At 40.5% G+C, this 24,349-nt stretch overlaps 1 protein-coding gene across 2 annotated transcripts; it reads right to left on the bottom strand.

Annotated features, from left to right (window-relative positions):
• Positions 1 to 357: 357 nt before the first annotated feature.
• On the bottom strand, positions 358 to 23,959 carry prr12b (proline rich 12b). Of its 2 annotated transcripts, none has more exons than XM_067382006.1 (16): positions 23,788 to 23,959; positions 17,624 to 17,778; positions 17,223 to 17,384; positions 12,591 to 17,077; positions 12,248 to 12,466; positions 11,440 to 11,514; positions 10,025 to 10,823; positions 9,459 to 9,955; positions 8,608 to 8,724; positions 8,366 to 8,499; positions 7,065 to 7,738; positions 5,291 to 5,410; positions 3,504 to 3,601; positions 3,243 to 3,374; positions 1,597 to 1,692; positions 358 to 1,505 (listed from the first exon to the last, which is right to left on the bottom strand). In XM_067382006.1, the coding sequence occupies exons 1-16, from the start codon at positions 23,868 to 23,870 to the stop codon at positions 1,368 to 1,370; spliced, it is 7,986 nt and encodes a 2,661-aa protein (XP_067238107.1). In that variant the 5' UTR covers positions 23,871 to 23,959; the 3' UTR covers positions 358 to 1,367. The 2 variants fall into 2 exon arrangements, with proteins under 2 accessions (XP_067238107.1, XP_067238108.1); XM_067382007.1 differs by lacking the exon at positions 23,788 to 23,959 and adding an exon at positions 23,365 to 23,498.
• Between the last annotated feature and the right edge of the window lie 390 nt (positions 23,960 to 24,349).

Raw genomic sequence — 24,349 nt, 5'->3', positions numbered from 1 at the left:
AAGCACTGAGGATGGATCCAACGCTCTATATGCTGCCACCGAGAACGCTGAATAAAAATAATGTCATTATTTAAATCCTCAGAGAATTGTTTTCATTTACAGAATGATTAGTCAGCACTGGAAACTTTGAATCTAATTACAATATTTAGAGCAGGTTGTTTGGCTGTACTGCTTGATTTTTTTTTTTCAATGTATTTCCCATATCATTCCTACCCATATAAAATCCCCGTTAGTATTTCAGGAATAAAACGTATATAAATTAATTAAATTTAAAAAAAAAAATCCAATGCAGTCTGGTGTGAAAATGCATCATTTTCATAAACTCATTTTTCTTTTCTTTTATTTGCGTTTGTCAAATACAGGAGGATTCATTTACAGATGAGGGACAGGTAGAGAGAGAGACTGAAGCAACTGTACAATATTTACAGAAGTGAGAAATAAGCAAACCTCCAAAATAACAATAATAATAACAATTATAATTATCATAGTAAACAACCAACAGATAAAAAAAACAAACGATAAACACAGACATTTCGCACACTTTAAAAACTATTACATCCCTCTGCACGTCATGTTTTCTTTGAGAAAACGAACAAATACACCTCTTTTTCCTCATTTTCTTTTAAAGAACAAACAGAAAGCACATGGTTTTTTATTTTAAATACATTTTTCTTTTGCTCTATTTTTTTTTTTACCAAAAAAAAAAAAAAAAAAAGAAGAAAAAAAAGGAACTACACACTGCTTTGTCCCCGTTCTTTTGTCCACATCCTGTCCGCCTTGTCCTTCAGCTTATGGGACAGGAGAATAGGGGGTTATGGGTGGTCCATTTCATGTACACCCTCATAAAACATAAGCATTATTATTCAAAATAATAACAGCAAACTGTCCCAGCTTTGGGAGGTAACCATGTATAAATGTCCATGTATAAATAATACAAATCATAATTGTTCATAATACATATTTATATATAAGAGTATGCATGGAACATAGCATTCAAAGCTCACCTCTGCCAAAACACTGCTGACCAGTGAGGTTTTCAACCCTGTTCCCTTTGGCACTATCTTTATTCGTCTCTGTGCAGACAACTGTCTTTACACATTCTTGCTCGCTCTTTTTTTTTTTTTCATACCATCTCCCTGTGGCTCCCGTCGCAGGGAGCTGACACATAATGAAAGAGAGAGGAATGAAAGCTTTACAAAAACATTTTTATGTTAAAATGCAACAGCTTAAACCGCCACTGGCTCTTACGCATTCCGCAAAGGAAAATCTAATTTTCCTGCAACCTGAAGGTGCACCGGTTTCGTTTGAGAGAGAGGAGTTTCTCCTGTCTCCAAATAGGACACACTTGGAGCGTCGAAAGCTGAATCTTAAGCCTTGTTGCTGAGCCTCAGCAGTTCAATGAAGGAATTGAACAGAGTCTCTAGCCAGCCCTGGTTGGCCATGCACTGCTGAACCACCTCCTCCTGACCTGGATCCTCCTCAGCTGCCTGTTCTATACTGTCCGTCTGAAGAGGGAGAACGAGAAAAGAGGGTTCTTACGAGCTAATACACGGACACAATGATGCATTTCTCAAATAAGCTCATATTTCCTCATACCTCCTTTTTACAGTGCAGAAAGGTGTGATATTTGTAGTGATGGAGAGAGTGATAGAGACTGTATATTCGACAAGTCTCTGTCGGCAGTTTCAGGTCCTGTCAAGGAGATAGAGATGGGGTTACCAGTAAAGAAAGAGAGCTCTTGAGACTTCATGAAAGATCCGTCATTACAATACAATGACCCCAAAAAGTTTTTGGACACTTAAAGGCACAGTTCACCAAATAATTTACTTTACTTTGTTGTTCCAAACCTGTATGACTTTCTTTCATATGTGCAAAACAAAAGATGATGTTTTTTGTCCATAAAATTAAAGTGTTGGTTTTTATATCCCATTGACCTTCATTGGATGAAAACACTTAAAGCATTCTTTAAAATATATTCTCTTGTGTTTCACAAAAGATTTAAAGGTTTGCAACGACCTTAGTGTGAATAATTTTTTTGAGTGAATTGTCCCTTTAAGCCACATTGACATATACATTTCTTCATCTACAAACAAATTATGCATTTTTTTTGCCATTTTTGCAATTATATTTGTGACCCTGGACCACAAAACCAGTCATACGTCACACGGGTATATATGTAACTATAGCCAACAATACATTTGTATGGGTCAAAATGATCGATTTTTCTTTTAAGCCAAAAATCATTAGGATATTAAGTAAAGATCATGTTCCATAAAGATATTTTGTAAATTTCCTACCGTAAATATATCAAAAATGTATTTTTGTGATTGGATATGCATTGCTAAGGACTTCATTTGGACAACTTTAAAGGTGATTTTCTCAATATTTTGCTTTTTTTTGCACCCTCAGATTCTAGAATTTCAAATATCTGGCCAAATATTGTCCTATCCTAACAAACCATACAATAGGAAGCTTATTCATTCTTTCAGATGATGTATAAATCTCAAGTTCAAAAAATTGACCCTTATGACTGGTTTTGTGGTCCAGGGTCACATTTAATCAAATCCACCAGGTGATTTTAGTGGAGGTATGACTTTTATCAACAAAAAATGCAACCAAAATATAGCATGAAAATTCAATTAATCTCTGGAGGAAACAAACAAAATGCAAATCCTTTGTCCCAAAAATAATAATAATAGTAAAAACACTATAGTTTATAGAAAAATAAATGTAAAGATTCAAGTCGCACGTGCGTCTGATGACAGCTCATTAGCTTGTGCAATCATAAAAGCAATGACGACAGACAAGAAATTCTTTGAGTCTTTTGTGCAAATCTTGTATGTTGTGTATTAGGGGATACACACGAAATGAGGTACTGCAGTTAATGCTAAAAATACATTTATTGAAATAAAATAAAAAAAATAAAGTTGTTAAAACATCAAACATTTGATGACCGTTTGCTATTTATAATATAGTCAAACAAGTCTTCAAGTATATTTGATAAATTTATAAAAATATGTATATATATTTCCTGCATTGCATCAATATTAGTCATTTGATTGATGGATCAATCCATATCATTGGTATCAGTACACCCCTATAATGCAACCACATTTACATATATCTATATATATATATATATATATATATATTTTTTTTTTTAAGTGGCTGAAGTGCCTGAATACTTCTTGAGGTCACTTACTGAACTGCTTAATTATGCAAGTATGAAAGAATCAACATGCCTGCTGTTTAGGAAGGCTCCTTTTGACCCTGTTTAGGGTTTTGCGGTTGTAGCTCTCACCACCTAGGTGCACTTTAACCGCTCCAGAGTCCAGGGAGTCTGCTGTCATTTGAGGGAACATGTGCAGTGCCTCCTACATGAGACAGAACGGGAAAGGATGGGGAGTGAGAGACTGCCAGACATGTTCCTCAGAAAACACAAATCAAGCGGTCTTGAGTACTCAGAGGAATAACATTTGAGTATCCCTTAAAGGCATTGTCACCTGATGTTGGACACTCATGTTGACCCTTCTCAACAGCCTTCGTTTCTGTTCGTTGAGGATACTGTCAATCTTCCTCATTGGCGGGAGATAAAGCTCATCTAAGTACAAAAGAGAGGTATATATATTTGAAATAAGTTATACTCACCAAGGCTGCCTTATTATCAACAATAAAAACACGTGCTGCTTAATATTTTTGTGGAAACTGATACATTTTTTCAGGATTCTTTGATGGATGTAAAGACAGTTCAAATAGCAGCATGAAAAAGAAATCTTTTGTAACATTATAGATTTTTTTACTGACACTTTAGATTACTTTTATTCAACTAGGATGCAATAAATTAATTTTTTTTTTTTTAAAAAGCTAGTGTTTGAACTAGGGATGCTCCGATCGATCGGCCCGAGATCGGAATCGGCCGATAATCATATTTTATGACTCGATCGGTACTCACTAACTTGGCCGATCTCACGAACCGATCGCAATTTGATGACGTCAGCGCGTGAGTGTGAGGACGCGCGGGAACATAGCGCTGCAGACATGTCGTCACCTGTGTGGAATTTCTATGACGTTGCGAGAAACAATGAAAAATTCGCGATTTGCCGTGTATGTTCTGAAGAAATCTCTTGTGGAGGAGTATTGTCCAAAACGTTCAATACGACGAACCTGATTCGGCACCTGAGAACAAGCCACCGCGAGACTTATGCTGAATATGAAAAACTGGCAACTGCAAAAAAGGCAACGGTAACAACTAGTAATACGACTCTCACTCAGCCATCCATTACAGACATTCTGAAAAGTTTTTAAGTTAATTCAGACTACTCCATTTTAGGAGATTAAATGTTTATTTTGTCCTCAACATTTTACTATGGGACAGTTTTTAAGTAAACCTAATGAGCTGCATCACACTTATCCGATTTGTTGTTTTAGGACTTTAAATGTATTTTTCTTGGTTATGTTGTCCTGCTAGGACTGGTATTGGACAATGTTTAAGTTAATTCAGACTTCTCCATTTTAGGAGATTAAATGTTTATTTTGTCATCAACATTTTACTATTGTACAATTTTTAAATAAACCTTGTGGGCTGCATAAGACTGCTTCATTTTGTTTGTTTGTTTTTTCTGTGCAGGAACACCATTTTAAAGGCATATTAAAATATTCACTGTATAATGAATAATTGTTGTGATTTAGTGCATTGTTAAAACTATAGTTGCATTACATACATTACCATAAAAATGGAACAAAAATAAAATAAAGGCAACATCTATAGTATTTTTTTATCTGGAGAAAAGGTGATCAAAGAGCTTACAAATCAGTGAAGCATTGAAATCGGTACTCGGTATCGGCTGATCACCATGACAAGAAATCGGTACTCGGTATCGGCTGCCAAAATCCTGATCGGAGCATCCCTAGTTTGAACTGCTGTCTTTGCTACTTCTTATATCGGCACAGGTTTAATCCATGATACAATATGTTAATTTTGTCAGATATTTTTGTGTTCAGACCTGGAAAGATGACATCAACTGCATTAACAAGCAATAATAAACATTTTAACACTTGAGTAATGAAACTTGAAAATGAACAGCCTTCATTAGTCACTGTATGTTTCCTCTTTTCTCAGCATCTTTTCCTTGTCATTATTCTTCCAGTCTCGCCTCATTGTCCTCTCTCTTAACCTCCCTTGCTTTATTAACCTCCTCTTTCATTATTTTTTCTATCCTTCCTTCCCTTAATCACCCAACCCAATCCTCCACACATGCACTTTCTATTTAACCAAAGGACGTGTGCTCACCATTGGTTTCCTCCAGAGCTTGGATCATGTCAGGGTCCAGAGCAGTGCTGACCAGCATCTCTACATAACTGCGGAACATCTCTCTCATGGCCCGACTGTTTATCCCACTGCGTGTGGATACTGAGGGTGGAACAGATGCAAAACAAGTGAAAAAATCCAAAGACCATCACCTGAAAGTTCTCACACACACGCACATCTGATTTACTATCCTTGTGGCGGACTCTCCATAGATATAATGGTTTTTATACTGTGCAAACTGTATTTGCTTTCTCCCTACACTAACCCTACCCATCACAAAAAACTTTCTGCAGTTTTACATTTTCAAAAAAATAAATAAATAAATAAATAAATCCGTATGATTTATAAGTTTGTTTCCCCATGAGGACATCAATCACCCACGAGTCTGTGCGCATTCAGTTTGAAGTCCCCACCAGGATAGAAACACACACACACACTTTAAAAACAGTTTTGGCTTCACATAACAGGTACTGTTTTAACTCAATTTGGCATAATAGTGTGCTGGTTCATTAACAGATTGTAGCAATATTATTTTTTTCTACAACTAAAATTCAGCAGTATTTAGTAATTAGTTTGACATTAATACTATGCAGGTTTTGAGTTCTAAATGCCAAGACAAACCTGATACTGAAAGATTATAATACTCACATATCCTGCTTTTAACATGGTATTTCTACCATGGTATACACTACCATTCAAAGGGTTGCAATCAGTAAGATTTCCTTTGATTTTCGAAAAAAAATAAAAATAAAATTCTACTCAGCAAGGATGTATTCAGTTTTTTAAAAGTGACAAATAACTAGCTAATATCAGTAGAGCATGGCACTATCAATGGCAAGGTCATGGGGTCAAGGAAAACAGAACAAACAAATAAATAAATAAATAAATAAATAAAGTGTACCCTGAATGTAATTGCTTTGGATAAAATCAATGTAATGTAACTTTCTTTTCATCAAAGAATCCTGAAAAAAATGTATTATGGTTTCCACAAAATATTAAAGGTGCTGTAAGTGATGTCACGCGTTTTTAGGCCAAAACATTTTTTGTCACATACAGCAAACATCTCCTCACTATCCGCTAGCTGCCTGTCCCCTGAACACACTGTAAAAAAAACAATCTCTGTAGTCGCCACAAGCTGCAAGAAAACAGCAACAAAAACAAACTGGTGCAGCCTGGACCACGAATCATAATAAACATGCTCCAGCCAATAACCGACAAAAAATGATTTCAATGCGCGTTCATGACTGTTTCAGGAAGCACGGAGGGGAGGGGAGGAGGAGGGAGGGTCTAGCTAGCCTCTGTTTTGTTTGACAACAATTCGAACGTCAACAGAAAGTTACTCCACTCAGGATCACTTAGAGCACCTTTAAGTAGCACAACTGTTAACACTGATAATAACAAGAAATATTTCTTGAGCAAATCAGCATATTAGAATGATTTCTGAAGGATCATGTGACACTGAAGACTGGAGTAATGATGCTGAAAATTCAGCTTTGACCTGGACTATATTTCCCATGTCATATTACTGTTTTTACTGTATTTTTAGTCAAATAAATGCAGCCTTGGTGAGCACTAGAGACCTTTTTTTTTTTCTCAAATACATAAAAAAAAAATCTTACCATCCCCAAACGTTTGACCTGTAGTGTACACTACAGTTACATGAAGGAATCTGCTGCTATAGCTTTGCATATTTCTGCAAAACCACACAAATGGACACACACAGTAAATTGCACACACATAACAAACCCTTACACACCTTCATCCTCACTGGGCGGGTCAGGCGAAGAGTCTGAATCGGAGGAAGAAGGCATTTCTTTAAGCCACTTCTTCCTCTTTTTAGGTGGAGGTTCTGCCTTCACTTTCACAGGCCTGCTCCTCGTCCTGTCAACCCTCTTCTCTGCAACCCTCTTCTCCTCTTTGACCCTCCCGCGTTCCACAACTGCCGTTCTCCTCTCCAGCTTCTCTTGAGTTTGTCGCTCTTGGAGCTTCTTTTCCTTTTCTCTCTCTTTCTCCCTCTCCTTCTCTTGTTTTTCCCTTTCCTTCTCTTTTTCTCTTTGTCTCTCCCTTTCCTTTTCTCTCTCCTTCTCCTTTTGTTTTTCCTTTTCCCTTTCTCTCTCTTGTTTTTCCCTTTCCTTCTCTCTTTCCCTTTCTTTTTGTCTCTCTTTTTCTCTTTCTTTTTGTTTCTCCCTCTCTTTTTGCTTTTCAAGTTCTCTCTCCCTCTCTTTCTCTTTTTCTCTCCTAGATTTCTCGATCTGCTCCCTCTCTCGTTCTCGCTCCCTTTCCTTTTCTCTTTCTCTCTCTTTCTCTTTTTCTCTTTGCTCTCGTTGCTTTTTTTCCCGTTGCCTCTCTCTCTCTTTCTCTCTATCGTCTCGTTCCATGCGAGGTGGAGTCAGGCTATGTACAGGTTGTGGCTTAGGGAGAGACTGGCGCCTGGTGGGAAGAAGAGACATTCATCTTAGCAATGTTATAATGATAATATACTTACTAAACTGACAATTCACCTGAAATGAAAATTCGGTTATTTACTTGCGCTCATGTCATTTCAAACCTGTATACTGTTTTTATGTGAAATACATTTTTTTTCCCCCCATAAAATGTAAAAGTGAAGAATATCTCTCAAGCTTCAAGCTTATCATGCAGCTTGGATGTCAATGTCATTAGTTCTTTCGTGTCTCATGATCAAATGTCATAAAATCTGTGCTACAGTCACCATATTTGACCTGTGAGCTGCGGCAGTGAGAAGATTATCAATGAATATTTAAATTTTGCTGGTTTAGCACACAAACCTATCGCATGACTTCAGATGACTTGGAATATGGTGCATGAGTCAGGTGAACTACATGTATGTTGCTTTTTAAAAAATAAAATAAAATTGACAGACATGGCACCACTGTAAACTGGTATCAAATAAAAATGTGAAGATTCTTAAAAAAACAACAAAAAAACAACAAATTCAGGTTTTGAACACCATGAGGGTGAGTAAATCATGACAACTCTTTAACTGATATATATAACAGGACCAAAATAGCTTCAGAAGGTCATTTAGGGTGAAATTACCTCAGTGTGAGACTGGGCCGATGCCAGGGTTTCCGCGAGCACACTCGGACATAATCCTTTTTATTCACATTCTCCAAGAATTTGACATATAAGCGCTGATAACGCATCTTTGCATCTCCAAAGTAGCCCAAATACTGTCAAAGAGTAACAGAGGAGTTTACGGTGGTGGTGTAGTATTACATTTTCATGCAAGCCATCAAATGCATGCTATCAATGCTTATCAAATACAAAAAGACACTCACATTACTGGTAGCACAAAACTGTCGCTGTCCATCTTTGATTTCAGGAGCAAACTTCTGAAGCAGAGCTTTTTGGACCCTCCAGATTGGAGGAGGCTCTCGTCCAGTCTGCAGCGCTAGCTGAGAAAAGCCAAGAGAATTGAGAATCTAATTAAGCATTAAAGTCAGCATGAAATGAAAATTTACCCTATCTATTTGTTATAGATCTTATCGTGAATGATTCATCCATGCATACATTTAATTTTTTCCATATTTTTGATGTCATAATGTTTAATCAAAGTTACATAACTGGACTTTTAGTGAAACGATACTAGACTTCTCCAATCATTTAGTCCGCTTAAACCCCATCCCGCCACATTCTTCCTGCAAACTCGCATTCATTTTTGAGGGCAATGCCCACATCTTAAATTCCAATCAACATATGATGATCAGTTTCACTTGGATGTATGGAAGAAAAGATCTTCTGCTACTTCAGGTTTATTGCAAAACTTTAAATATTAAAGGGATAGTCCACCTAAAAAACTTCTGTCATCATTTACTTACCCTCATGTTGTTCCGAACCTGGCTTTCTTCTTTGGAACATAAAAGAAGATATTTTGAATAATGTTGATAACCAGACATTTGACTGTAGCCTTTGACATCCATAGTATTTTTTAACTACTATGAAAGTCAATGGCTACTGTCAACTGTCTGGTTATTAACATTCTTCTGTTGTTTTCCACAGGTTTGGAATGACATGAGGGTAAGTAAATGATGACAAAGGTTTTTATTTTTGGTCGGACTAACCATTTCTGCATCTAAATATTAATTCTACACACAGAATACTTCTAAAATAAAAAGCAGGGGATTTTTACCTTAAGAGTACCAATATCTTCAGTGCGCACTACAAATTCATCCCTCTCTCTGAAGATCCCCTCCCCCCCACTCTCGCTGTCATCATCCTCACTCTCTCCCGTGATGGCCGCGTTGGACTGTTTCTTAGCTAGGTGCAGTGAAGTGATCTGAGGCGTTGGGGCATCTTCGGGGGTGGGGGGCGAAGCCGGGGAGGGCTGGGGCAGTTCTTCGGGAGGAGGTGGGGAGGGGGATGGTGGGGGTGTAGCGGAGGGGGGCAGTGTGGGCGGAGGTGGAGAGGGAGAGGGGAGAGCAGGTGGAGAAGGGCTGGGAGGGAGGGAATTGTGCAGTGGTGGCTGTTGCTGTTGCTGCTGTAGATTCTCCTCCTCTTCTTGAGATGGAAGAGGGGAGGGGAGAGATAGAGGAGGCGGTGGCAGAGGGGATGGGGAGGAGGAGGTTGGGGGAGAAGGAGAAAGGGACGGAGGAGAAGGGGGTGCAGGAGGAGGCTCAGACGGAGATCCTAAAACAATGGAAGAATTAATATTTCATTGATTTTAATATTTGAATGTAGGTATGTTAATATACTCACCATCAACCAGCATTTCATTCTCAGGCTCTTCTTCCTCTTCCTGCTTGCTCTCCTCTGTCCTTATCTGATCTACTTCTTCTTTCTCAATTCCGTCTTCTTCCAACTCCTCTCTTTCCTCCTCACATTCAGTCTGTCTGTCTTCCTTCTGCTGTATTTGTTCATGCATCTCCTGCACAGGTTCTTCCTGTTCATCATCCTCACCTAGAACATGTGCCTCCTCCTGTGGGTTGGGCTGTGAGTGTGAATCCAGTTCCTGTGATGCATGTATCTCTGTCTCAGGTTCACGTGAGTGTATGTGCGGGATAGATTCAGATTGTGGGGGTGGCGGGGGTGTGTTGAGAGATACTGTCTGTGGAGTGGGCGGCGATGGTGTAGGAGGAGGTGGAACGGCAGCAAGGCTATGGGGCGTATCATAGAGGGCAGAAATGGCTGATGAGATGCTCTTCTGCAAGTCCTGGTTCTTACTGACAGAGTCTTCCTCATCCGAGGAGAATGACGGTAGAGTCTCCAGATTCCTCTTAAGCTCCTCGTCAAGTCTTTTACAGGGCGATGGACAGTTACTGAGGCCCAGGCTTCCATCACCCTCATTCTCTCCAAAGGGAGGAGGTGGAGGAGGAGGTGGTTGTGGGGATAATGGGCGAATGCCTCCCTTTACTGAAGACGAATCAGTGGAAGTGCACCCGTCCACTGGGAGGGGCCCAGGTGGATCTTCAGTGCCTGGCTGCTTCTTCCCCGTTTTCAAGAAATCCAGAAAGGAAGTTATGAAACCTGACTTCAGCTCTGAAGATTTCTCCTCCGTCTGAGAGCAAGAGATGCAGAGAAATTAAAGGGGTAGAAGATGGCAAAATGCAAAAAATAAGAGACAAATGGCATGGAAATGTAGCAGAAGGCAAAAATACAAAACAGGGGCAAGAAAAATATATACAACCAGAAAAAATCGTACAAATAAGTAGTAATAAAACATTCTTTTTTGATTAACATCTTTACTTTATATAATCAGTGTAGTCCTACTCTCTTACATTAGGTCTAGGGGGAGGTAAAACACCTTACTGAACAGCAGGGTGGTTGATGATGAAGAGGAATCTGGAGACCCTACCGTCATATGAATCAGTAACCTTAGCAACAGCCACCCTAGCAACAGCGCTTTCCTTTTCTTTTACTGCATTTTTAAAGAACTCGGTCATCAGGGTGGCCTGCCAATCATCTTAGTCTATGTACTCTGCTCCCTCTAGTGGCAAAGTGAATACACTGAGAACAATGCTTCCTCGGTAAAATAAATGAGGTTAAAGAAATCCAAACAAATTTTATGTATAATTTAGTAATGTGTGTCATTTGGTAAAATTATGAGTGATTTGCTGTCTTCTGTCAGAATCACACCTGGAAATGACAAGAATAAAATTGAATTAAATTCTTACTGAGCCAGAGAGCTTCTGCATGGTGGCCCAGGCCTCTGGGGTCATTTGGTCATCCATGTCTCCCTCCCATGACATCTGCAGATAAATAAAACATAAACGTATATACAGATGTAAAGTAAATGCACATAACACTCTAGACTGGCCTTTCTTTCTTGAGGCTACCTGTTACTGAGTCAACAGAGGATATTTCATAAGTACAATTTAAACACATGGAGGAGGAAATCATTTGATAAAGCCTGTAAAATGTTGGCGAGTTATTGAATCATCATGTTTAGGAACACGTTTTTCATAATATTACAGCAGGTGTTTACTCATTTAAGACAAAACAAAAACAAGTTGCTGATCATCTCATCATAGACGAGTTTGTTCACAATGACTATAAACATGCTTGATAAATCATTTACAAGTCCTCTAAAATGTTTTAACTAAACTTAACAATTTTAGCAAACCATTTTTCTTTGGTAAAATTAATCTATCACAGCTGCCAACACTCTGGCCTGGCAGGTCTTCCACAAAATATTTGACCTCTTCCAAATGCACCTCCTCCACTAAACTTTGCTCTAAATCTGTAGATCATTTGAGTACATAAAAAATTAACTAGTACATAGTTTGTCATGTTTTTGGTCACAAAGACACCAAATGTATGTTAAACAGACATTTCTAAAGATTATGAAATTATACAGTTATCTTGGTGCAAAACCACACAATTGCCATTTGCTCTACATTTCACATTGAACATCTGGAGTTATTTAAACATTTTCTGTTAAATTTCAACATTCATTAAACATTTTTGCAAGCTGAGACTCACCTCCTGGGGTTTCTGCTTCATCTTTTCCTGACCACAGTTCATATCATTTCTGTTCATGTCAATTCTGTTTAAGTCCACACTGGTGGTGGGCCCTGGACTCAAACCAAGAGATGGTGCAGATCCTACCGAACCATCAGACAAAACTGGATCTGTACTAGACAGGGAGTCTGTCCTCAGGAGGGAATCAGATGAGGGCATGGAAGGAATAGGGAGCTTAATCTGGGAATAAAAAAATAATTTATTGAATGAATACATACTTTATGTTTGTGGGAATGATGGATTGATGAAACTGTAACTAATGTAATTTATATCTTATTGGTGGAGATTGTAAACCTTAACTTACTTTGATTGGTTTGATGGGTTCTTGGTATTGTTGCTGAGGCTGATGCTGTGCAAGTTGTTGATGTTGCTGTTGATGATGAAGCTGTTGTACATGTAGGTGCTGCTGTTGGTGCATATGTTGTGGTTGGTGCTGCTGTTGTTGCTGTAGATGGTGGTGCATGTGCTGTTGTAACTGTGGTTGATGATGGAGGTGAGGTGGTTGTTGATGGTAGTTCTGCCCCTTGTTCATGTCTCTGTGCATTTCTAACATTTGATCATCTTTCCTTCCACGCCCTCTTCCTCGACCACGGCCCCTTCTAGTCTCTCCACCAGGTCCCATCATGTTCCTGCAATATGGAGGCTCAGGAAGAGGCCGAATACGTGGCCTACCCCTGGGTCTCGGTGGACCCTCACGTTTAGGTTTGGTGGGTTTCCTCCCCCTTTTCTTTGGAGTATCATGTGGGAGCAGCTGTGGAGGAGGTCCAAGGGATGGGTATCCTGAAGGGTGACAGAAATCTAAATCACCCATCAAAGGGCTTAAACTGCCAACTCCTGAACCACTTCCAGACTTTCTACAACTAGAAACAAGATCAGGAAGCAAGTCCGGGAGACGTCTGCTGTTTAAGCGGATGTCGGCTGGAACGTCTGCTTTATCCTCATCATCCTCAAACTCATATTCTTGGGCATAGTTCTTCTTTGCCTGTGATTGCGCATTAGGGTCTTTCCTCTGTTTAAGGAGGTGAAATGAGCTTGTTTTCAAAAGTTTTTTAGGTCTAGAGGAGCAAAAGATTGGTGAGGTGAGTCCCCCTGTGCCAGGACCACTACCTACACCAGCAGAGCCCATCATTTTGTTTCCAGTTCCGTCCACGTGTCCCGTGCTACCCATCCCAAGGCCCGGGCCCTGAGACTGAATTAAGCCCAGTTGTTCTGTGTTTACAGTGGATGGGAGTTCATGGGATTTCAAGGGGTCCAGATCTAAGTGCATAGTACCATTGCCAGATTCAGACAAACTGTGACAATACTGACCATAACCCTGATCACCATGGTGACCCATCATGTCATATGCACCTCCTCCACCACCTGTAGTTTTAACTGTATCCATTCCATCTTGTACTGTTCCATGTGCCTCTGGCACACCATCTTGACCTCCTTGTCCTGCGCTTCCACCTCCCCCAGCACAACTTGCCTTGTAGTCCTCAGAACAGAACATATCCTCCATCCCTGGAAAGAAGGATCGATCCTCATCTTGGAGAAGAGAATCTGGGAAACAAATAGATGTCAGTGGCACAAACCGTTGTTGCTGCTCTTGGCTCTGACCCTGGTTCTGAGCTGTTTTCCCCACAGGACTGCCAGTGTCATATTGATGCTCTTTGAGCTGATCTAGCTGTGGTTGTGAGAGCTGTGGCTCTTGTTCCCTGGGCTGGGACTGGGGCTGTGGAGGTCCAGAAGTTGGCTGCATGTGGTGAGGGTGCTGGTGAGGGTGTTGATGGTGAGAGTGTGTCTGTGGCTGATGGTGGGCATGAGGGGGTGGATGGTGTGAGGCCATATGGTGCAAATGAGAGGGGGTTGACATGCTCAAATCAGGCTCAGACAAGAAATCATGAAGCTCTGTTGATGATTGTTGAGGGTGGTGGGACTGATGGTGTGAGGACATCCTATGTTGTTGCTGTTGTCTGTGATGATCAGTAGTGCTCCCATCTCCAGCAACTCTATCAGAGGGCCCTGTCCCTTCTCGACTATTTGTCCTGGAGAGAGATCTCTCTAGCATGTCTAATGGTGAAACAGAATTCTGACTTGACTGGCTTTGGTTTCGCTGAGTCTCACGGCCATAGTGTACCTCCATAGTTTGGGACTGGAGCTGGAGTTGAAGCTGAGAAGCCTGTGGCTGAGTGTCTACTCCTCCAGAGCCACCAGTACCTAATCCCCCAGTTGGTCCAATCATGGCTTGCTGACTCATTGGGTGTTGTTGTTGCTGTGAAGGAGCCTGTTGGTTGTCCATCTTGCTTCGAGTGGTATGCGAAAGGACAGATTGCAGAAGGTGAGCCTGGGTGTTTTGATGAGAAGAGTCGGGTGGAGAATCCATTAGTCCAAGGGAGGACTGGGTCTGTCGCTGCTGCAAGTCTGGAGTCTTTCGAAGATAGGATAATTCTGAAGGATCCTGAGCTTTTTTAAGATCCATATGTGAGTGGGACATTGAATGGGGATGAGAGTGCTGTGAATGCTGAGGGTGTTGTGAGTGTGATGGGTGCGGAGGGTGATGTTGATGTGTTTGATGAGTGTAAGGGTCTCCTCTGCCATAGTGGACCACTGAACCAAGGGAGTCATGTTGGCCATGGGAATGAGTGTGTGACAAAGAGTCAACTGCACCTCGACCTCCATTTGCACCAGCTACAGAAAGCACTCTATCAGTCTTAGTCTGTTGCTGCTTTTTCAGCGACATCTCCAACTGGTTCTCTAAACCTGTGCCTGGACCACAAGAGCCAGCAGCAACTGAAGCCACATTGTTGGTCGTATTATTGGTCCGAATGACACTCTGTAGATGGTAACGTTCTTCAGATGCCTTGTTCAGTTCATAAGTGGAGAGAGACTTTCCTCCATCTCTACTCTGGGAAATGGTCTGGGGCTGTGGTTGTTGGGAGGCTACTTGCTGAGCTTGTTGAGAATGATGCTGGGAGGGATTGGGTGTTGGACTCTGTGAGTGCAGTAAGTGCTGAATCAAAAAGTCATCCTCATCTTCTTCGTCTTCTTCTTGAGATCTTTCTACCCCAAGCATATCAGAATCAGACTTAGATTTTGGTGGTGTTGCGTGATAAGACTGTGTTTGCTGGGGTGGCACCCTTGTGTCTGAGTATCCTTGTGGAGAAGCCAGGAATGCTGGGGAGAGAACTGAAGATAGGTATTTGTTGCCCCCATTTCCTCCAGGTGATTGTGCAGGGCGAGTTGGGGCAGGGGAGTGCAGACCTGGGCGTACTATTCCAGAATTACTTGAGGGTGAAGGGCTGGAATCTGGGAGGTGGTATGATCCTGTGCCACTTGCTACACTAGTACTACCACCCCCTGAACCACCCCCCACACTTCCTGAACTACCTGCTCCTGATCCAGTGGTACTGCTTGTTGTACCAGTACCACCTCCAGACACCATTAGGGCAGGAGAATGTCCTGTACCACCATAGCCCAGTGAAGGACTTCCTGCCCCTCCGAGAGATGGTGGCAAAGAACCATATCCTGAATCAGAGCCATAGACCACCTCAGCTGAAAATGAACGCCCGGTTGCTCCTAGACTTCCATAAGCTTTTCCTGACCCCCCAAGGCTTGAACCAAGATCCTGGGCCTGCGGAGAACTGAATCCTCCATATGGCTGCGGCAAGTGAGAGGGGGGTGGCTGGCTTGGTGAATATGACTGTTGTTGTGGTGGGGTTTGTCCTGGAAGGCCAGCAGTTGGTTTGACAGGAGCAACAGGAGAGCCATACGTGGACAGGCAAGGTTTGGGTGGCTGCTGCTGTGTTGCAGAGGATGAGACTGTGGGAGGTGGAGGTGGTGGGGGTTGCGGTGCTGACTGAGGTGGTGGTTGCTGCCTTGAGGGTGCAGCGGAGGCGCTGGATGAGACATTAGGATTAGAAGCAGAGGAGGAAGAAGAGGAGGTGGAAGAAGCGGAAGGAGGAGTGTGAGGGGTTCGAGATGAGGAAGAGCCAGAGGAAGAGTAGCCACTACTTGAGCTAGAACTCTTTCCCGTTTTCCCAATACCACCACCCGAGCCAGCTGAGGAGGAGACTGAGGAGGACGTGTAAGGGGGCTGGATGATAGGACGGTAAACTTGCTCTGATCGGGGAGAGGGTTTGGGGTCAGATGATGGACTCTGCTCACCCAGTGGACTACAGTTTATGGAGGAGCCATGCCGATGATGGGGTATCTGCTGGTATCCTGTAGCACCACAACTAAGATAGTGATGTAGGGGATGAGGTGTGGAAGAGGAAAGTTGAGACTGTCCAGGAGAAGGTCTCTGGTAGTGCTTAATTACACTGTCTTGCCTGGGGATGGCTCTTTCTTGGGACTGTGGCGGTTGAGGGGGTGCAGAAGAAAATACAGAGGAATTGTAGAGCTGAGAGGACTGATCCTGCAGCTGTGAGGACAGCAGGTTAAACTGAGGTGGTAAGTGGCGTGTTGAAGAGGATGCAGGTGCTTGTGGTGGAGGAGCACTAGTGGGCTCTTGTGACCCTCTATATGAAGCAGTCCCACTCTGTGAAGACAGAAGACGGTCAAAGCCAAGACTTGACTGAGAGGGAGTTTTAATGTGCAGCAAAGGATCATGGGGTGACAGGAGACCGTTGGAAGTAGGACTGAAGGTAGGTGTGTCCTGCAGAGATAATGATGGGGTAACTCCAGGGAAGGAACGCCCTGAGAAGGATGCAGGGTGCTGATATGCCGACAGAGCAGAGGAAGAGGGAAATGAGCCAGAGCCAGGTAGTGCACCAGAAATGAATAGCTCTGCAGGGGCCGGAGTATGCATTGCTACAGCAACAGAGAGGGAAAGCAAAGGAAAAAAAGAAAAGAAAATGATTTAGCAGTTAATAAGAGGATTCTCTATCTTTATTTAATCATATATTTCTGTGCTCACAATTGGATAATTCTATATTCAATATATCACAGTACTAACCGGTTTGCCAAGAGGGGGTGCGAAATTGAGAGAGAAGGGTAGAGGCAGAAGGGGGTGGCTGAGCACCTCGGGACTCCAAAGCAGAGATCAAATTCATAACTGAAGCATCTGGTCCTGAGGGACTGGCATGATGAAGCCCAGTATCAAACAAGCCTGAGAGCCCTGCAAAAGATAATTATCAAGACAAAGTCTAACACCTGGTCAGAGGATGTCTTTTTTTCTACATCTCAATATCAAGGAAAATAATGAACTAGAGTACTGTGCAGATGTCATTATGGTTTTAAATCAAAGCAATTTTTGAGGAAATATGTTTTTATGCAGTGTCCTCATTGTACTAAAACAAGCTGGATCAAACTACACAGGTTTTCCAGTAATTAACTTCACAATTTCCAAGACTTTACCTAAGCTCCTTCCTGCACCCCATGCCCCGCCCTGTCCAGAAGTTCCTGGATGATGATTTGTTGCATATCCTTGTAGGGGGTGTGGTGTGGCATAAGGTTGACGGTGGAGGAGTTCCGAGTCTGGATGGGAGGATCTGGAGCTCCCATAAACCAAACTGAAAAAGAGAGGATTCAAAAAGAGGTAAACGACAGAGGGAATAGTACTGAAAGTGACACAATAACAGAGCAATTGTTTGCATACGTTTTTATGCATTATATGACATTTGTCTGACACAACCTTCTTTTGTCCAGGGCATAATATATACACAAAAAAAGTAAATATTTATACTGTAAATTAAATTTTATAGTGCTTAAACATTTCTATATATCCCCCCCCCCCCCCAATTCTTTTTTTTATGATTTTAAATTGAACATTATAACACTCATATGGTCTAATTATTGAATAAAGCAATCAAATTGAATAGAATTAACTTAAGAAAAAAAAAAGTTAATTTCTATGGTAAAATTATACAAACATTAATATTCATAATTTTGCATAATAATAAAGTATTATATTACTATTAATTTTGCAATTACTCTATATTATTAATAATACACATGCTCAGTTTCTCCAGTATTAAACAAAATATAATAAAGATGCAGAGAAAACAAGAAGGACGTGGAATTTTTGTTTTGTTTTGTTTTTTTGCAAATGTCATTTATTTGGTTAAAAAAAACACTTAAAACTCTTTAAAAAAAACATTCTTCATTTAATGCATTATAAAATAAAGGGTTTAATTATTACATTGTACTAAACTTTATCTAATTAAATAATCACTAATTATTTAACTCTCTAATTAGCCAAATTAATGTACAATCTATCAATGATGTTGCTTTTTTTTTTTTTTGCTGCATTCTTTTTCTAACTTGATCAAACATAAACCACTCATGTTTTCTTCATTTATATGTAATTTTGGAGAACTAACCAAACAATAACTTGTATCGTATCAAAAATCTGCTGTGGGGACAGATTTTACTGTTCTCCTTCTCTTCAGACAGCGAATGAGTCTGTTGGTCTCTAGACTCTGTATACTAAATCTCCGTATAGAGTATCAGTTGACCCAGCTTGGCATTATCCCTTTCACACTATAGCCACACACAAAGATTAGCTCTTTAATCAGCCTACTCACTTCCATATCCTCCTTTCCCTAAAAGCTTTCAGGATCTGATTTTGCCAAACTATCTACAACAATGATCACACCATATAACACATTAGCTTTACTCTACAAATTAGGCAAATATGCTGACTCATCAATATGCAAGTCTTGAAATACAAAACAAGATCAGATTCATGTTCTAAATAATTTTTTATACCTCGTCTCACATTTACCACTGCTATGCTTCACGATGTGCAGCTCAGAATTCTGATTGGCCACTCTGCCTGTTGCCAGCCAATCAACTGTCTTTTGCAGTCTTTGCAGACTGTCTCTGTTGTTCTCTTTCATAGAGAGTGGCCAGTTCAGTTGACAATGGCGGTTAGGATGTTGCTGAGGTAAGACACAGAGCGCTCATTGATAAAAGCTCTCCACTGACTGAATTGCCTTGGTAACCCCCTCCCCTCCATCCTCAACAGGCTCTTAGTGTGAGTACAGCTCAGTTAGTCTAGATCCCTCTCACTTTGAGACCAGAGTGGGAAGCCACAGACACCACATACTGAGTGAGCGCGTGGTGAGGGGGTGGGTGTCATTCAACAGAAGCGGTGGAGTGGACCAGAAAATCTATTTTAAATCCTATTAAAGAAAGACCTTATTCAAATCTTCTAGTGTACCATTCAAGAATTACCTAAATAAATCTGTACAATCTATATGCACAGTCTCTCATTAAATACTTCACAATTCAGTCCAGACAGGACGCAAGAATAGATTTATATTGTCATTCTCTATTAAATAGACTCCTGGGCTCAATATAGTCACTGCAATACATGCGTCTCCCAAAAGACCTTAATAAATGTGACAAAGACAACTGATGTCCATCCTGAGGGGGTTCCATCTGGGAGCATGTCCATCTCTTTTAAAAACACCCTCATCTTAGAAGGCACAAGACTTGTGTAATTAACTGGATAAAAGCTCTAATGAACTGGGTTAAACATTTATGTATGAGTAAGAGCACATGTCCTTGCTGCCAACTGCTTCAGTGATTGCACCTCTGGCATAATACATAATATACAGTGCTGTGACAAAAGTACCCTTATGATGTTTTGATACATTGCTGCTTCTGTTTGATACTGATTCTTTTGTGGATTCTTTTTAGGTTATGCAGAACAAGGCAAGCATTGTAGATAAGCTGAGTCACTGCTTTAAAAAAAAGTCAAAGTACCATGCAAAAGTGACACGTACCAGCAAAATGAACTTTGTTAGAAATACATTCAAGTTATGAACTGGATATGAACAATCTTTATTAAAAAAAAAAAAAAAAAAAAAAAACCACACAAACATGATGAGCCCTGACAGGCAGATGTTTCTCCTGCAACTGAATGCCTTATCTTAAATATTAATGCGTCATATCATCAGTACTCTCTCTTCAAATATGAGTATCCATGTACATAAAAAAATATTCTGTGCAACCAAATGAAGCAGTAGGTAATATGACCAAGAATTAGACAATAATTGGCTCTTAAGCCCAAAGAGGCAGCTCAGAGACGATCAGGGAACAGATGATGCACTTCAGAAGAATTAGGTAAATTGAAGCACAACTTAGTGTACCTATTTTGCTTTTTGAATTAAATATTCTTTTATTACAAATTACTTAATCAGCATTACAATTAGTGTGAAGTTAAAAGTAAATGCAGAATTTCTTATTTGCTTTGTCATCTTTTATTTATAATGGTGACTTTAAAGCATAAGAGGGACCATTCTTATTTATGCCAGGTTTAATATAAATTATTTATCCATTATTATTATTAATTAATTAATTAATTAATGTGTCCTCATAATCTTTCATCTAAAACATGAACTTCCCCTCGCAACAACATATATATATATATAAATATCACAACAGGGAAAAGAACCAGTTTTAATATTAAATGAGACTTTAATGACAACAGGATTGAGCAAAAATTTGTGCAAAACCTGATGATCCGTGATGCAGGAAAGCTTTATACCATTCCCACAGCCAATGTCACAAATTTGCTTTTTAATTAGTGACCTAGAAAAAGTGACAAATCATACATTTTCTTTGTTTTAATATTGTGATATTTAGTGATATAAAATTTTTATTTGTATACACTTGGACCACACTACAAATACTCTAGATCCAATAATTTCATCCTTTCTCAATCTCTCCTCTCTCACTTTTTTTCATCACGCTGGTTTACACCTTCAGTCAATCAATTCATCCTGTTAAACCTCTCACCTCCTGCTATTGCGCCTGTTCTTGAGCTGATTAAGCATAATTTGACAATGGAGGGAAAAAGAATAACAGGGAAAGAGAGGAAACATCAAAAATAAATACATAATGGAAGGAACCAGAGAAAAAAACAAAAGGAAGGGTTAAATTAGAAAGCTTGATTGAATCCACTGTACAAGACTGCTCCTAATTATATACACACTAATTCAACACAGTCCCCCCAACAGGTGCAAAATGTTTGCGGCCTGATGGGGAACTCAGTCATGGCCATTAATCTCCATTAGACCCATGCAGAGGTGTGTGGTGGATGTACACGGCCCAAAAGAGGGCCTGGTGAACCTTGCCATCATGGAGTAGTATGCCTTTGTTGGCTTCATAACCAAGATGCAATGTGCAAAAATCCCATCAGGCAACAGTGCTAGAATTTTATCAGTTTATTCTCATTTAATATTAACACACGCAACAACATTTCTTATTACAATAATCAATATTACCGAATGTGGTGTCCTACACAGATCCCGGTGTCATTTTGTTTCATTTTATGCTAATTTAACACTTCTTGGTGTTTCATCATTGCATAATGGATGCATAATTCTTACTATCTAATATTCATTCAAAAGCAGAAGTAATTTTTGGAAAACTAGAAGAGAGAATATTAGGTGAAAAGCATTTCATTTCATTTCATCCAGCAGATGCTTTCAGCCTCTGCAGCAGCAGCAGCAGCAGCACTACTGAGGCTTGTCCATCATCATAAGCCTGAACTCATTAAGATTCTGGATTCTATCAATCTGCCTATGAGTCTACAGAGATGCTCTTGAGTCTGAAACACAATATTACAGAACACAACATAAAATAGAGAAATTCCATTTCAGAGCTGCTAGGACTAAGAGTCAGCCGGGGATACTGGGATGCAGTCTGGGGAATGCTACTGTTACAAAAACTCAAACCACAGCACAGCATGTGTAATCTTAGTCTGAATGGAATTCCTCATACATACACATACACATACAAGGGGTTTCGGTGCATCTTGGGATGATTGCCCATTAGAGCAGCCCTATTGTTGCCCTGTCAAGTAAGAAAAAAGGACCCACTCTGAATGTGTTACAATGACCAAATGATGAGACTTCCTGACACAGATGACAAAATAAGTCATCAGAATTTGATTGCATCTGTGTAAATAATAATAATAATAAAAAATGAAATACAACCTACAGTGATGAATGTTTATATAGTCTTTAAAGCCAGCACAGATTCCACTGAATCACAATTTCTTAATATTTGACTTGGCGTGCCCATATAACAAAGTATGCCTGAGGTGTGCACCCAAGTGCAGGACTGACTCCATACATGCAACGCGAGACAGTAACCCAGAGTGATTGCGTGCGCGCTCTGTGAGCTGCTAGGATTGATTTGGTTGTCACGGCGACTGATAACGTACGTAGCCGGGCGCCTTTGAACTGTAAGTAGGCCGCGAAAATAGTGGAACAGGTCGAGCGCACGACACTGTAATTGTCCCATTTTCAGGTAACAATGACAACAGTATCATTAGTATTTTAATATTAACACTTCCTAAAAGTGTCAACCCTTATAAGCAAGCCTATTTTTACTGCAGAGATTTAATAGCTAGTCAAAATGTAAGAGTATATACCTTGTCAGGTCATTCTATTCAACAGTTTCCTCCAGTCCGCTTTGCTATGGATATTTAAATACATGTATATCTCACACATTATGTTTAAGTCACATATTCTGTTTGTAAAACCTGTTTGCAGTGCGTCTTACGTTTATGTTTACAGTGTGCACGTCTCGGTCGGTCACGCTGTAATTTCTCTACACAATTTAGGTACGTTGCCAAGTGACTACTAAAACGACAGTATCCTCGACAAGAGATGGTATTTTTTTCCGTTAGATAATAGCATTAGTAAAAAAGCTATGCGAAGTTTGTTTATTATATATATATATATATATATATAAATAAATATAAAAATATATATATATATATATATATATATATATATATAATGCAATCTCGGAAAGTAGTAAACATGAGTTAGTAGCTGTGGTTGTTCATAGAGCGTTTAATATTGATACAGTCAGTGTTGTGACATGTGTATCTGAATAATGCGTTAACTGTAAGGAGTAATTTAACGTTCAGATATTTTTTTTTAACCTGTTAAACACAAAATATATTTTTCGCGAACAAACCCCTCTTAAATTTTACAGACAAATGCGTTAGCTACAGAGATACGCTGCATACAGTAGCTAGCAACCATTTCATCCCCAAATATATGTGATTGCTTGTAATTGGTCGCCTCCAAAATAACGCTGTCAACGTGCATTTTGTGCCACGCATTACTCACTACGCTGAATTAGCGTGTATCTCAGTACGGCATGCAGTGTCCGGTTTGGTGCGCCTCCACGGCAGAAGGCTTGATTTTTCATTTTTGATAATACGCTAGCAAGCTAGCTAGCAACATCATCCCATCCCCCCTCTTTTCGCCCCTCTCCCCCTTTTCTGTCTCAGTCTACCTTCCGTATCACGCATTAACTCTCAATCGCATTCCTTGCATTTTCAAGACACCCCCTCCTCCCTCAGAAATGACAATACTGATGGCTGTACGTGGACCCAGCGACAATATAATGCATGTAAGTGAATGAACACAGCACTGGGAGCGAGAGTGGGAACATGCATTGCGTCCGTCCGTCGGCGTGGGCATTGTTACAGCCAGCTAAGCATATTTATGCATCCAGTGCATGGAAGTGTACTTGCACGGGCGCCTTACCTTGCCTTCGCCGATCTCTCGTAACTCCATCCCGTTCCAGCGCCCAGATCACCGAATCCTGTGCCAGGATAATTTCTATCCATTAAAGAAGAGACAAGGGATGAAGATGGAGAGATAGACAGGGGGAAGGGGAGGGAGGTATTTCCTAAATTCTAACACACTATCTCTCCCCGTGTCCTTTCCTCTGCGCTCAATGTCTGTTTATCTCTCCTGTTTCACAAGCAAGTCCTCAAGAATAGGACCAGCACAGAGGGGGAGAGGAATGGAGGGAGGAGAAGGAGGAGGGGGAGATGGAGGATACAGAGGGGAGGCGGGGAGGGGGGTGAAGTATTACACCAACCACCGCCACCACAAAAAATCCGGTTTCTTCCTCCCCTCCCCTCTTTTGCCCTCTTATATATCTCGATGCCTATTGTCCTTCGTAGCAGAAACAGCAACGCGGCTGATGCTCTGCATGTCGAATTCTGATGCCATTGCTCGTTACACCCACGAGACACGCGACACGTGCTGATTGTACCCTATTTCCTCTTAGTTGTACGTGTACTGCATTGCCACAAAAGGT

This window comes from Chanodichthys erythropterus, chromosome 3, assembly GCF_024489055.1.
Source record: "Chanodichthys erythropterus isolate Z2021 chromosome 3, ASM2448905v1, whole genome shotgun sequence".
Lineage (NCBI taxonomy): Eukaryota > Metazoa > Chordata > Actinopteri > Cypriniformes > Xenocyprididae > Chanodichthys > Chanodichthys erythropterus.
Note: the sequence above shows the minus strand (reverse complement) of the source record. Positions and strands in the feature narration are given on the sequence as shown.